At 56.4% G+C, this 14,802-nt stretch overlaps 1 protein-coding gene across 6 annotated transcripts in view; it reads right to left on the bottom strand.

The window, feature by feature from the left end:
• Nucleotides 1-14,802, bottom strand: part of PC (pyruvate carboxylase) — a 105,623-nt gene that overhangs the window by 37,554 nt on the left and 53,267 nt on the right. For all 6 annotated transcript variants that reach the window (XM_072984000.2, XM_072984002.2, XM_078382145.1 and 3 more), the window contains one exon: nt 839-1,021. In XM_072984000.2, coding sequence (XP_072840101.2) covers nt 839-1,021 — 183 coding nt within the window. The remainder of the gene's footprint in view (nt 1-838; nt 1,022-14,802) is intronic.

Genomic DNA, 14,802 nt, shown 5'->3' with positions numbered 1-14,802 from the left:
TGGGGGGGGGGAGAGACTCTCCTTCCAACAAGGGGTCATCTCGTCCACTCTTGTGGTTTTCCTGGAAGAACGTGGCTTGGAGGGCGACCACCTGCCCAGGACCACAGCGGGGGAAAGTGACCAGTCCCACAGACGACGCCTCCCAGGCCACCCTCCGCCCTGGTGCAGCCACCAACCCCTCGCCACGAAACCCCACGTCCCTCAGGCCACTGCTGTTCCCCCCCACTCTTTCTCTGTCCTCTCGGCCCCACGGGAGTCCTGCGCAAGTGACTCTCGGACACAACCCTGCTTGGCTCAACATACAAAAAGCCTGAGAATCGTTGCCCCGAACTGCAAGCGCCCAGAAGGACCCTCCTTGGCCTGAGCGGCCGTTCCACGTCCACCCCCACCCCCACCACCCCGGACAGGAAAGGACATTTTGGCGAGCGAGGCGAGGAGGCGGATCTCCACCAGAGAGACCCCCAAGGGACGCAGATACACGGAGGACAGAAGGTGAGCCTGGACTGTCCAGCCTGCGATGGGGGGGGCAGAGAGAGAGAGACGTCCCTCTGTGCTTGGGATCCAGCCCAGACTCGTCTGGATGAGACCCGCACGACTAAGGCGGAGCACCCCCCTTCCCACCACCCACCCCGTAACAGGAGGATAAAGAACCTTGAAAGGAAGGCAGCCAAGGAACGAAAGGGACGACCCTCCGTCATTCCGGAGCAATACCAGGTGACCCTCTGTCTGTTTCTGGGGAGCAGACTCCCCAAAGAACCCCACACACACCTTTCCCCCCCTCCCCCAGGGAAGAAGCCACTCCACAGGCGCACGTAAGCTTTCCCGGCCGCTCTCCTACCTTGACGCCACGGATCCGGAACTCAGCCAGGGCCCGGCTCATCTTGGAGGCTGCCGTGGGGTGGTCCTTGCCGTGGGCGATGACCTTCACCAGGAGGGAGTCGTAATGTGGGGAGATGACAGCCCCCTGGAAAGCCGAGGCGCTGTCCAGACGGATCCCCATGCCTTCTCCACTCCGGAAGACCTGCAGGAGGAGGAGGAGGAGGAAGGAGCAGCAGGTGAAGAACGGAGTGGTAATTCGAACCCAGGCCTAGTCCATCCTTATAACCACTAGGTGACCCCATCTCTCACACCAGGCTTTCAAGTCGTGGAACAAGGACCTTGCAGGCTTTTCAAATGAAGCAGGGGTTGTCCCTGGCAGCCTGCATGTAAATCTTTACTTGCATTTATTTGACGTATTATACCCAGCTTTTTTCCCGAAGTGGGACCCAAACAGGCTCATAACAAAGTTGAGACACATAGAAAGCAAAGATGGAGAGAGAGAGAGAGAGAGACGGAGAGAGAGAGAGAGACGGAGAGAGGGAGGGAGGGTGTCAAAACGCAGTTAAACCAATTATAATATCAAAACACTTTTAACTATAAATCAATGTGAAAGTATGTTTAGAAAAAGGGTGGAACAAACCAACGAAAAGCCAGTCAATAACTGACAATGTGACAGAATAAAAGGGGTTCATCTGCCAGTCATGAGGGGGTGCCAGGGAGGGGAACAGCCTCCCCTGACCTCCCTTAGCCTCCTGTGGCAAGGAGTTCCACAGGCCGGAGCAGCCATTGAAAAAGCCCTCTCTTGGATCTTCCACCGACCCAAAAATTGGCCTTTGTGGGTAATGAGATGAAGACGACTGCCTTTCTACTCTGAGTAACACACCATATCCTGATTCCCACAAGGACAAAATCAGAAACTATTCCAAGGATTTAAAGCAGAATTGCAATCCATCCCATGCAAGTGGGGGAAGCACGGAGCAGGGGGCTCGTGGGCCAGCTTTGGGCCGCCTTCGGAGGGTGGGGGGCATCCCTGCCCAGGACTTGCCTGCCACCCCCCCCTCTCCTGCTTAGGTCAGGCTCCGTTTGCATCTTGACTCAGCTTCCTAAACTGGAGATTCGTACCCCGTCCCGTCCCGTCCCCCTCGTTCTGCTCCCAGTCCGAGTGGCCAAGGAGAGGCCCCAGAGGGCATGGGGTGTGTGTGTGTCAGGCCAGTCCCGGCTGCCACAGAGGAAGAAGAGGGGAGGGGAAGCGCAAAGACCCCCCTTCCGCCAGACCCTCCTTTTGGAGGCCGACGAGAGGAGTTGAGCTCTGCTCTCGCTCTCCCCCCCCCCTCCTGCCACACACACAGCCTGGCACCGACGCTGCGCCCGGGTCTGCGGGAGACGTTAACGGGAAGGGACAAGGCCCTCCGGAGGCGCATCCAGCCCGACCCTGCGCGTGCCAGATCGCGTCACGTCACCGGGCGTCCAAAGTCGTTGCCCGGGAGCGGCTTCTTATGGAGAGGGCTCCTCGCAGCCCCGTGAGGCGCCCGTGCGCCGGGTGAGGGCACGTGCCGACCCTCGCTCACCCCGGGCGCGCTCCTGGAAGAGACGGGGCTCCCGGCAGCGAGAACCCTTCACCGAGGAGGCCACAGAAGAAGAAGAAGCAGCAGCGTCTTGCTTCTCTTGAGGAGAATAAACGCCTGGGTCAGCCATGGCAAGCAGGGCAGAAAATACCTTCTGGAGAGAAGGTGTCTAATGTTCCTTCCCCTTGGTGCAGCTGTTGCAACTATCGGCCTTGTTCATCGAAAACCTTCCTGACCCGGCCTGCTGGCTGACCGTCAGGGTCAGGGTGGCGGTGGCGGTGCCTCCTTGCCTGCCTGCCTGCCGGGGGTTCAGCAGCAGATACTCACAACGGGGGAACTGTGTCTGGTTAACCCATTCAAAAGAGATCGGTTCCGTGTAGTCACATCGGAAATGACTCGAAGCGATCCTCAAAGGGTTTTCCAGGGAAGTGGGCCATCTAAGGAGAGGTTTTACCTCTGGTCACACACACCCCCCCAGTGAGTTTCCTTGGCCGAGGAGGGATTTGAACCCAGGCCTCCCAAGCCCCACTCCGCCACTCTATCCACCACACCGTGACGAAAAGCAGGCCAAAGCGAAATTCTTAAGATAGCCCATTTCCCATGAAGGATCCCACCCATTTCGGCTACCCTTTCTGCAGCTCAGCCGGGACCCTCACACCTGCCTTCTCCCCCCCCCCCGCCCCGCGGTCTGCACCACCATCGAAGGCGTGAGGAAGGGAAAGCCCTGTGGGCCAGTCTCCTCCCGAGGAAGCGCACCCTCCAGGAGCCACAGCCTGAGGGTGGCATGGCTGCAGTCCACGAATCCTGAGCGGCGAGCGCATGCCTCCGGATCACCGGGAGGGGAGAAATGGCAGGCCTGGCCCTCGGCGAAGGGCGCCATGACAGGGACGAGCGCAGGAGGCAACGGGCTGGGCTTCACCCGTCAAACCGCCCGCCTGCCGAAGCACCAGGCCAGGGTGAGCACAAAGAGGAGGAAGGAATTAACGGTTCCATTGGGTTTTGTAAAAATACCCTATACATTATCCTGACAGCTTGATTTTAATGACCGTTTCTGCCCTGTGCTTTTAGGAGGCAACGTGTCCCCTGCTTTACGGATGGGCTGGGGCACCGGGAGAGGGGGGGGGAGCCAAAGGGAGAGCCCCGTGGCCGACCAACAGACCAACCAGCCAGTCGGCCGGCCTTCTTCCCTCGTGAATTATGAATGCCCCATCTCTCCAAAGGAAACGACTTGATCCTCGAGCGCGGACGGCTGATGACTTCGGAAGCCCCACCCGGGGTGTCGGTGGCTAAGTGCCTTCCCGGCAGCAGCACATGGAAACCTATAAAGGACATGACAAGATTTGCATTGTCGACCCTGCGGTGTCAGGCCTGGGAAGGGCGCCGCCATCCCCTCCTGGGAGGACGCGGCCTGGATCCTGCACGGAGGAGGGAACGCAGCAGAGACACACTGGAAACGCCCCTGGCCAAGAATGGCCGGGGAAGGAACCACGCGGCAGGACAGCGGGGCTGAGCTGAATGCCCGGGCAGGTTGTTCGAGAGACGACGACGGCGACCCTATCGTCTGGTCTGCTGTCCTTTTCTTGGGCGTCAGGCGCGTCTCAATCCAGCCTCCCGGGCACTTCTCCTCCTTGCCTTTCTCTTCCTATTTAGGTTACCTTGAATGATCAGCTGTAACAAACTGTGCTTTTTCATTCCTCGGTGAGGCATCACCAAAGCGACCCAGCTTTCTGAGTTTTCTATGTATTTCTGTATTCATTCATTTCAGTCCTTCTTCACGCGTCCACTTGTTCTGTCCCTTGTGACCCATCGTGGTTTTCGAGCCGTTCCGCCTCTTCTCACGCTTGCTTGCGTTCGAGTCCTTGATTCCAAAGCAGACAGTAGGACTTGGCTCACGCCAGGCCCCCAGTCGTGCACGGCGCTTCCTTCAAGCCCATTTTCTATTTTCCGCTGCCTGCTGTGCTCTCTCTCTTTCCCTTTCTCTCTCTCTCTCTCTCTCCCTCTCTCTCATTCTCACTCAAGGCCACCTCGCTCCTGATTTCCATTGTGTGGCGTTGTCTTCCCCTGCTCATTCAACCCCATTTCCAAGCACGAAGGACTGCCAATAGAGACGCCACACGGATTCCATCTTGGTTCTTCTTCATCTGCATCTCCTCAGAGCCATGTGGCTTTTCTCCCTGAGAGACGAAGCAGGAGGCAGACGGAGCCAAGCCGGGGCTTTCTCTCCCAAAAACCCATCTCAAAGGAAAGCAACTTCTTCAGGGGGCGGGCGGGGGGGGCACCCTGGGATGATGGCGTTCGCCCAAGGCCACGCAGGCGGGTGGGGATGCAAAGTAGGGGTTCGAACCCCAGATGGGAAGAAAGGGGGGGCTCCTGGCATCACACCAGAGGGGAGAAGGGGTCTCAGAGCGCACACAGGCCCTTGTGTGCCCGACGAGGGAAGCGCCAGCCCCAGAAGCACCCTCGGATGTGCTTGCCTGCCTAGGATCCTTCCTCGCCTCCTCCTTTCTCTTCCTCTTCCACACCAGAGGAGCCTCTTCAAAACAGGAGAAGCCAAATTATGCAAAAGCGTTATCTATGCAAATCAGCCCAATTGCCATGCTCCGCAGCAGAAAACATCTGTTTCCGTGCCAGGAAGGAGGATCTGGGCATTTAAAAACGCAGCTCAGGACGTGACCGGCATCAAAGGCGGCAGCTGCAAAGGCTTCCTTGCGCTGGGACCCCTGACTGGCCGCCCGTCCTCTGAACAGAGGGATCCCCAAGATCCCGGCGAGTGACAGGAGCCCCGTCAGGGGGTCAGAGCGAGTCTGAAGTGGTGGGTCACTCCCCCTTGGCCAGTGGGGCACAGGGGACAGGAGAGTGTCAGCGTGCGGGCGCAGGAAACCTCGGCTCTAAACCCCACTTTGGCCGGTGGCAGTGGGTCAGCCTGGTTCACTCCTGGCCTGGCCTGCCTCACAGGGCTGTCGTTCTGGGGATAAAGTTCTGGCCCTTGTGGACCGCAGCCCTCTAATGGCCCTCCACAGAAATGGGTATAACCCTAGGAAAATCTGTCTTCGAGCTCCATAAGCCTCCTGGGCGGTTCTGCTGCAGCAGGAGAGTGTAGCCGAGCGAGTGGTCATGGCTGCTGGAAGCGTCAGCAAGGGCAGGGGCGACAGCGTGCGGGGGGGGGGGAACGGTTTCTTAGTCGCTGCTAATTAAGATGCTTTGAAACAGCCCTCCCTCCGCTTAGATGCAGCAAAACAGATGGGATTGGCTAATTCAAAGGACAGGTCCCACAAAAAGGTTTTGAGACGGCGCCCAAAGGTTGGCGGTGCCGCAGGTGTCGGAGGCTGGGGCGAGATTCTGGTGTCGAGGAGGAATCCGTCCTACCTCCGCCAACCCTCCCCCCTCCCTTGAAGACTCGCGTTCAGCCCCTGTGGGCCCACGACGCCCACCCCTGAAGAGGTACGACAAGCCGGAGGTTCGCGCCACCGGGAGCGCTTCAGAGGCCGAAAATCCTCGCAGAGACGCGAAGCCCCTCGGTTCGTTCGGTCGCAGCCCCCGAGGGGCTGAGCGGGGCAGCTCTGCTGGAGACCTCGAAGGTTTCGCCCAGGCTGGCGGCTCGTGGCCCTCACACGGCCCTCCCGTGCCCAGAGCGCCACGTGATTCTGGGCCCGCCGAGTCGCAACGGAGAGCCCGAAGGAAGTGCTGTGGAAGCCACCCAGCGTGGGAACTCCCTTCCACTGGAAGAGCCCCCACGGCCACGCCCTTGGAGAAGAGCCCCCCCCTGTGTGTGTGTGTCCATGAACGCACATTTGTGTGCACACATGTTGATGACAGGACGTTTTGCACGCTAACCATTCACAGAATTGGCCCAAGTTGGAAGTAGCTCAGGAGGAGGCCAGAAAATGAGCTTGCCTTCTGAGAGAGGGCCAACGAACGGGGGGGAGATTTCACTTCTGGTCCCCCTCAAGGATCCAGAAGTTGACGCTTGCGTCTCCTCTTGGCTCCGAGGAGGGGTTGGTTCGCCTCTTTCTTGGTCCCTGGATGGTGGTGATTGGGGCCAGGCGGGCGGGCGGGCAGGCGGGCGAGGGGGGGGCAGAGGGGGTGAGCTCCCAAAAGCTCAGCTGCAGCTTCCCTCCCTCCCTTCCTCCCTGTTTTCCAGGCACCCTGCTTTTCTCTCTCTCTCCCCCCCCCCCATTCCCATGCCCCATTTTACAGCCTCCTCCATCTCTCTCTCTCTCTCTCTCTCTTGAGAGCTTGTTGCAGTTGCCTCAGACAAAAGCCGCTCAGTTCCCTCTTTCTGTCTGCAATTTGCTCTATTTTAAAAGACCAGGCCCCACGGCTGCTTGCTTGCTTACGGGGAACTGGGACTGATGAAAAGGTTTCCAGAAACACTTCCTTGGCTGCCAGCGAATCCGTTTTTCGATGCTTCCTTCAAATCGGAGCAGCATGGCGAAGAGCGAGCACGAGGGGGACATTTCGAGGAAGAGAAAACGGCAACCCCAGCCCTCAGGGAAGGTCCCTCCAAAGGAGCGAACTCTTCCCAGGGACAATCCTGCGGGGGGGGGGGAGGAGAAGAAACACCTGATGGCTCAAGGTGCACCACTTTCCCAGGTCAGCCCCAGAGGCTCCCCGAAGGGCCTTGCAGGTTGAACACGCCACACCCAGGTAGCCGCAGGATTTCTCCATGGGGTGGAGTGGGGAGGCAGTGCACATCACAAGCAATGTGAACCTCTGTGTGGGTGACACACACACACACACACACACAGAGGGAGGGAGAGATAGAGATAGATATGGATGGACTCCATCATCCTTCCTTCCTTCCCTGCCTCCCTCTTTTCCAGGTAACTCCTTGGTGATGCACAGATAACTACTCCCAGGCACTCTTCCTTCCTTCTTCCGAGCCTTTGTTGTTCTCCCTTAATGGCTCCCCGGGAAGGAAGGGAATAAGTCAGCTTAGAGGGTTTTTGTAGGTAAGTTAAAGGCCTCTCCTACGGCTCCAACCTGCAAATGATTTCCTGAAACAGCAGCACACTACCCCCTCCTCCCATTTTGGCCTCATTACTGGTTTCCAGAATAGTCGCCCTGTTGAAACCATGCAAGGCTGACAAGAGACATTTCTCCGTGGCTGTTGGCACAGCTCCCTCCAACCCTTCCTCCCTCTGCTTTGCGAGATGACTTATTATTTAAAAACCTTCCTCGTATTTCTTTGTCCTGTTTTTATACTACATTAGACACGCATTTGCAGGCAAGCCGTTCGAAAGAGTTTGTTCCATCAAGCAGGACGCAAGACGACAAGACAAACAACAATACATAATGACGCTCCGAAGCGAGAGGCTGCCGCCGCCGCCTGACCTACAAGCCGGCAAGACTTAGGCAGACAAGGACGCCATCCGGCAAGAGTGCGGGAGAAGCTCTCGGGGAGAGACAATGCGCTCAGAGTTTCATTTCCTGAGCATCTTGGAGGTGTGCATGTTCTCAACATAGGAGAGACATTCCTTGTTCTTAAGAATGTGGAAAATGCTCTCTCTCTCTCTCTCTCTCTCTCTCTCTCTCGTGTCGTCCTGTGTGTGCGTGCATACACAGAAATCTCAGAGAGGAGAGGGCTTTGCCGAAGGAGCTTCTCCATGAGCTGCTGCATGACTCAGAAGAGCGATGGAACATTGTACAATAGCTCAGATTAAATTATGCAAAATTTATACTGCAAACCTGCTCCACTTGGCAGATGTTATACTGATTGCCCGGACAAAGTAATTTTCATTTCTACGGCACAGGAAAGAGAGTGAGAGAGCACACAGCACCTCTCCTAACACTGCAGGCCATGCGAAACCCAGGCATCTCGTGACAGAGGCTCAAGCGCAAGAGCATCAGCCAAAGCCCTCTTGAAAGGAAGCCGTGAAGCCGACCGGCACTCGAAGAAGGGAGAGAGACGTGGTGGGGGATGATGGGAAGACAGGGGACACCGAGAGAGAGGAAAAAGCAGCCCCTGAATCACGGGGGTGGCCTTGGGAAGCTCAGGCCTCCTTCCTTGGGCTTCTCAGTGGCGGTGATGGCGCAAAAATGGCCCATAAGGACTCCCAAGCAGCAAAACTGGGCTCCCTGCTCAACCGGACGGAGCCAGAAGATGGGCCGGGGGCTGCCTTGATCCACAGCCAAGAAGGGGAAAAAAAAACAGCCTGCAAAGGTTGGTCACCCATTTAGTACAAGCAGCACCTTCTTCACCAAATACACAACCTTCAGGGGAAAGGATTAAAAAAAACACACACACACACACAAAATAAGGGGAAGTCCACAAATTTGGCTAGGTATTTAAAGTCAGGGAAAGCTGCAGTCAAAGTCTCAGTAAACGTTTTGTAAACGCTTTAAGTGCTTCCATTTTGGGGCTTTGAATTTAACTGCAGATCTTCACCATTTAAAACACCTTGCCAGATGTTTAGGCTTTGATGTCTCTTTCCTTCCCCTTCCCATTTTTTCTTTTAAAATCCCCAAACACTTAGAACTGTTCTGAACTCAAACGGCTTCTGGATGGGGCATAAAATGGCAATCTGGAGAGAAAGGCCACGGATCTGGGTCCAGACGCTGCTCTGCTGAGAAATGGGGAGGCTGAGCACCTCAGAAAGGGAAGCGGAGACCAGCAGAACTCGATCCCACCAGGACGGGCGCCTGTTTCCAAGTTAAGAGAGGCACCTGTGTCGGGCACCTCATGCAGAGACGTTTGGGGTCCCTGTTTGCATCAATCGTAATTAACTGTAGTTCAGGAAGCAAGCAGACGTCTGGTTGTTCATCAGCTCTGGAGAATTTAATTAGTCAGCATACAAGTCATAATAATTAAGATAAGGGCATCATCTAAGATCTCCTCTCAAATCCTCCGAGGTTCAAAGATGCCAAACTGAACCATAATTTTTTGGGGGAGGCAGGAAGGAGCCCGCAGCAGCTCCTGCAGAAGGAGACGGGGGGGGGGGCTTAAAATGTGGTTTTCAAAAGAAGGCCGTGAGGTGACCCTTGAATTTGAGGCAGACGTTCTTGCCATTGGGCCAAGCAAAGACCCTCGCCGGCCGCTTGGAGCATGGAAGGACCCAACGCATAACCAAAGTGGAGGGCCTTCTGAAATAGCCACAGAAACACTTCTACATATGTAAGCAGGAGCTGAGAAATTTGGCACTGCACCGAAGCAGAGAGGGACCCAGAAGATCATCCAGTCCCTCCCACAAGCTGGTGACGTGGGACATCTGAGCGCCTCCCGGAGAAAAAGGTCCACCCAACCGTTGTTTGGAAACCGCCATGGAAGGAGAGGCCCGCCTGCCTCCACGAGAGTCCATCCGAGCTCTCTGGGACAAGAGCCACTGAAAAAGCCGGTTGGCGCCCGGCCCAGCCTGGCACCCAAAGACCGACTGGCTGCACCAGACAGGGTGGCAACCCCTGTCGCTGGACAGGCGCCCGTCCTCTCTTCCCACCTCCTTTCCCAGACTCGCCAGCCGACAGGAAGGCCACAGACTGGCCCTAACTGACCTCCCCGTTGGGCGCTGAGGCCGTGCACGGCTCACCCCACAGGGAGAGGGACGCAACGGCGGCTCTACTTTCCTGGCAGCCCGTGGATGGAAAGCCCCTCCAGCTGATAAATAACACAATTAGCATAGGAAAAAAAAACCCAGCTGATCGACAGCGTCGGGTCATCCAGGAGCTTGGAGGCTTTTTCCATTCGTTCCTTCCTCATTCTCTTCCAGAGCGCTCCATGCACACACGGGTAGGCACGCAGGCGTGTGTGTGTGTGAGAGAGAGGGTGGGCAGCACGCTTCACCTAAAGGTTTGGGAAGAGCTTCCTGACAGCCAGGGCTGCTCTTCGCCAGAAGGGACCCCCCTCCATTTCCACGGGAGACTCTACTTTGCTGAAGTTTTTCTAAACAGCGCTCGCGTGCTGGCCAGTCCCGCTGCTGGCACCCACCAAGATCTGTGGGTCTCTGTTTAGACCACAGTGGTTCTGCGGCGAATGGGTTTTTTCTTTTATCTGCACACAGGAGCCTCTCGAATCAAGCCACCCAAAGGGGGAGGCTTCCTTACCTCCACCTACCTGCGCACCCCCCCCCCAAAAAAACCCAGCCTGGAATCAGCGGGAAGCACATCCGCCTGCCTGGGCCTTCCTGCTCTGAGACAGCCGTCTCTCTGCGTCTGCACGAAATGTCACTAAGCAAGGAGCGCCTGCCTTCTGCTCTCGACCAAGCCCTCCCGAGCCCTGAAAACCCTCTTTCCACACCTTTAAGCCTTCGCCTCATGTGGCAGAAGGAAAATGTCAGAGCAGGTGGAGGGTGGGAGCAGCTAGAAAGGGGTTTGTGTGTGTGTGTGTGTGTGGGTGTGTGGGTGTGTGTGAGAGAGAGAGATTGAGATTGAGAGGGAGGCACGCTGCAAGTGACACATGATTAATCTGCCAAGCCCTTTAAGCATCCTTCCTTCCTTCCCTGACCAACCAGGGGGTCAAATGTGAGCAGCCTTCAAATGATCCTTGTGGAAGGAACAAGAAAGGGGGCCACCGCCCCCCCCGGCGCCCGCTCCAAGGAACCACCTTCCCTTTCTAGGTTTCCATTCTCCCTTCCCGGCGCTTCCTAAAGTCCTGGTTTCATCTCCCGCCCCCGCAAACCTCGCAGTGAAAAGCAGAATGGAAAAGGGAAGCAGACAAATATCTCCAAAGGGGAAGAGAGAGAGAGAGAGAGAGAGGGAAAAACTCAGGCGGACAGCCGTGCGCCCGGCCCGTTCGCTCCCACCCTCCTTCCCTCTGGCGGGGGCTTCGCTCCTTGTAGGACAAGGACGGGGTTCATTTTATGCGGTTGTTCCCGGAGCGTGTTCACAACCCCACTGTAAAACTGGTAGATCTGCGCTCAGTCCCCTGGACCGTTGCCATCATCATCACAGTGCCTGGAGGTCCCTTCCCCAATGTTAGCCAACAACAAAAAAGGAACGGTGACTTGTTTTCACGGAAATTGTGAAATTCTGCTACGATACTCAGCCTTCGAGGTAAGTTTTCAGGATACAAAAACCTACAGTACATGGTGCCCCCCCCCCAAAAAAAAACACAAGGGAGAACAACAGCTACCGGCACAAAATAAACACTTTTGTGAACCTGTCAAAATCTGTCATAATAATACAATCACGATAAATCCTATTGCTATGGCAACTGGAAAACTAACAATGCATGAAAGAAAGCAAGGGCACCCTTTGGCACAAGAGCCTCCCAGGCCACGGAGGCTATCCCTGCGTTCCCCTCGTGGCACATTGGGGGAGGGGGCCCACTGGGGTCCTGTACCAGGAAGCCACGTTGAGCAACGGGGGCAGCTTCTGACACGCAGAGAACCCACGAGAGCTGGAAGACCTGGAAAGGCCACCGTCGGGCACTCTGGGGTCGCCTGCCTCTTCCTTCACCCTTGGCCACAAAGCGAGCAGGCCACCCGGCCACGCCATTGACCTCTACTGGCCGCCACGTCCCTCCCAGGCAGGGCGAAGCGCTTAGCCTTCTGCCCACACCTGTCAGTCGCCTACGGGTGGCCCACCCACCCACCCACCCCTCCGCCTTCTGCAACCACGCAAGGCCCACGGCGTGGGCCATTTTGCTCCTCTGGCCACCCAGCCGCTGGGCCCTCCTGGATCCATGGGCTGGACAAACCGCCTTGCCTCTTGCCGCAGACCCGGCCCTGTGACAGAAGGGCAGCCAGAAAGGGGGAGGGAACGGCCGGCCTGGCAGACCTTCAGCCGCCAGCTAGGACTCAAGAAGGTTCGGACCAGAAGGGGGTCGCGTCGGTTTTCCTGGAGAAAGGACCTTCCAGAAGGACCTCGAAACGCTAACCACCCAGAACACGCTGGGCATGTTAAACAACAAGCACAAGGACTTACATTCTCTATTCCATGACTTTGGGGGGGGGGGAGGGAGGAGGGAGGGAAGGTGAAGGGAGCCTGCAGCCACAGGTCCAGGTTTTTCTTATTCACCCAGAAAGAGACCCACCAGGGCTTGGCAAGGCTGGGGGCTCCCGCATCTCAGCCCCCCCGGCAGCAAGGCTGGAAAGCAAGGTTCAGGTTGGACCAATGGGGGAGAGCAGCACTCTAATGACTGCGGCGGGGGGGGGGAATGCCCTCAGAAGCTCACCGGGGAGCGGGGGGGGGGAGCGGAACTTGTTTCTGACAGTCTAAAGGCAACAGAGAACCATTTGACCAGATCACCAGGTCACGTTGACACATGCCTTCGCCACATCCACCTGGACTACTGCAACATGCTCTACTTAGGGCTGCCCCTGAAGAGGGTTTGGAAACTTCCACGGGTGCAAAAGGCTGTGGCCAAGCGGCAGGCTGGGGCTGGTTACAGGGAGCGCTCGACTCTCTTCTTGCAACAGCTTCACCCGCTGCCAGTCCATCTCTGGGATGAATTCAAAGGGTTGTTTTATGACCTACAAAGCCTTGGGTCCAGGCGATCCGAAGGACCGCATCTCCCCAGCTCATGATCTTCTGCAGAGACCCTTCTCTCCATCCTGCCACCTTCACAGGTGCACTTTAATGGGAGACACAGGAGGCTGCTCCCAGACTCTGGAACTCCCTGCCACAGGACGTCAGGCTGGCTCCATCCTGGCTGTCCTCCCACTGGCAGGCAAAGACCTTTCATTTCAGGCAGGCCTTTAGCCATGAAAAGGGCAGGGGCAGAGAAAGAAGCCTTTAATGGCCTTGTAGAAAAATGTTTTTAATTCTTTTAAGCTACTATTAACATTGCTACACTACTGCATTTTAATAATACAGTTTATTTATACAGCAGTTTCTTAAAAATACTTTTTGTAAGCTGCCTCATTAGAAGAAAAGCAGGATATGAAGGGGGAAACAGAGGTAAATAGGTCAGTAAATACTAAATAAACTTCTTAAACATTGTTTTGTGGAAAAACTAACAGACGGAGTGTAATGACAAGGCTGACTAAGAAACAGAAGCATTAAAAGCCTGGTAGAAATGAACCGGAGGAGGAGGAGGAGGAGGAGATAATTGGAAATGTCTGCTTCTTACTTCAGATGTCAGAGTCTCTGGAAACAGGTCTCAAATGAACCCATGGAACTCACTGCCACAAGATGTGCCCCCAGCCACAGGTGGGAAGCGATGAACGGCCGAGGGAAGGGCCATTCCCCTCCGATCCCACTCTCACCATCTTCCTGACACCCCTCCTGTCTCCTCACCTGCCTCAGGGCAAACTGTGCTTGTCGGGTGGAAAAATGGCTCGTTCGGATGAAAGCCCGATGAAGAAAGCGGGGCTGGGGTGGTTTCCACAGGGTCACCTAAGTCGGAAGCCACTTAACAAAGGCCAGTCACAAGGAGAAACCCCCAAGAAGGGGGCAGGTCCCTGGTGGCCGGCTTCCCACTCACCGGGCCAGTTCGAGCCTCCCTTCGCTGGCCAAATGGATCCGCTTTCTTCAAAACAAAACGCCCTCGTCAGAAAGACTCCGGAGAAAAGCCGCCCTCCCTCCCTCCCTCCGCCCTCCCGCTTTTTCCACCCTCCTCCCTTGAGGGGCTCCTGACTCAATTCAATTAAATTAAGGTTCTCTCGTTCCTATTATCATGAGCCGGCGTACCTAATGCACTTCTTTTTCAAGTCCCTAATTAGTTATTTGATTAATTAGGCATCCACAGCCTGCCTAATGGGCAAATGGTTTCGGAAGAGCAATTCCTGCACATTGATGCTTTTTAATATCCCCAAACCAGCCGAGTTTCGGCTACCAAAAAGTGCCAGCCGGACCCGCTCTGCGCTCTGGGACTCCAAACGGATCCGGTGCCTGCGCATCCGTGGGAGCTGGGGTGGAAAAAGGGGGAGCGCTCAGAAAGTTGCTCAGCCTACCGCGGCCATAATGTGCTGAATGATGGGCCTTGTAGTTTGGAACCCCTGGGACCTCCCCCTGCCTGGGGTCTCTCCCCCCAGACATCAAACTGGCTCCTTGTTATCAACCAGACGGACTGGAAGGGGCAAAACCACAACAGCCTTTTCCTGCTTCCACTTCTCCGTTCTCTCTCTCTCTCTCTCTCTCTCTCTCTCCCCCTCTCGCTGACCCTCCGTCTCATTTCTTCTGTGACTGGCAGTAATTGGAACCGGTTTTGTCACGGAGAGGGGGAAAGTCAGCGTGGGGTGGTGGGTGGTGGTGGGGTTGAGGAGGGTGGGCCGAAGAGGCGGCCTCCTGCCGAGGAGAACCAGGAGCCCGGACAGGCGCAAGGGGCCAAGCGCCCACCGGGGGGGGGAGGAGGAGGAAGCTGCCCAATGCCCAGAAAGAGAGAGAGAGAGAGATCCGGAGCCCCTTCCTCAAGGGCCAGGGGCGGATTCTGCTTTCCCCTGCGCTTCTCATCCTTAAAAATGTGCACATACATCCCAAGTGCTATGCAACCCTCCACCATTAAGGCTTGGCTCGAGGGGAGAATTCCCCCCCCCACCTCGAG

Source organism: Pogona vitticeps, chromosome 15, assembly GCF_051106095.1.
Source record: "Pogona vitticeps strain Pit_001003342236 chromosome 15, PviZW2.1, whole genome shotgun sequence".
Lineage (NCBI taxonomy): Eukaryota > Metazoa > Chordata > Lepidosauria > Squamata > Agamidae > Pogona > Pogona vitticeps.
The sequence above is the reverse complement of the archived record's forward strand: the minus strand, read 5'-3'. Positions and strand labels throughout refer to the sequence as shown.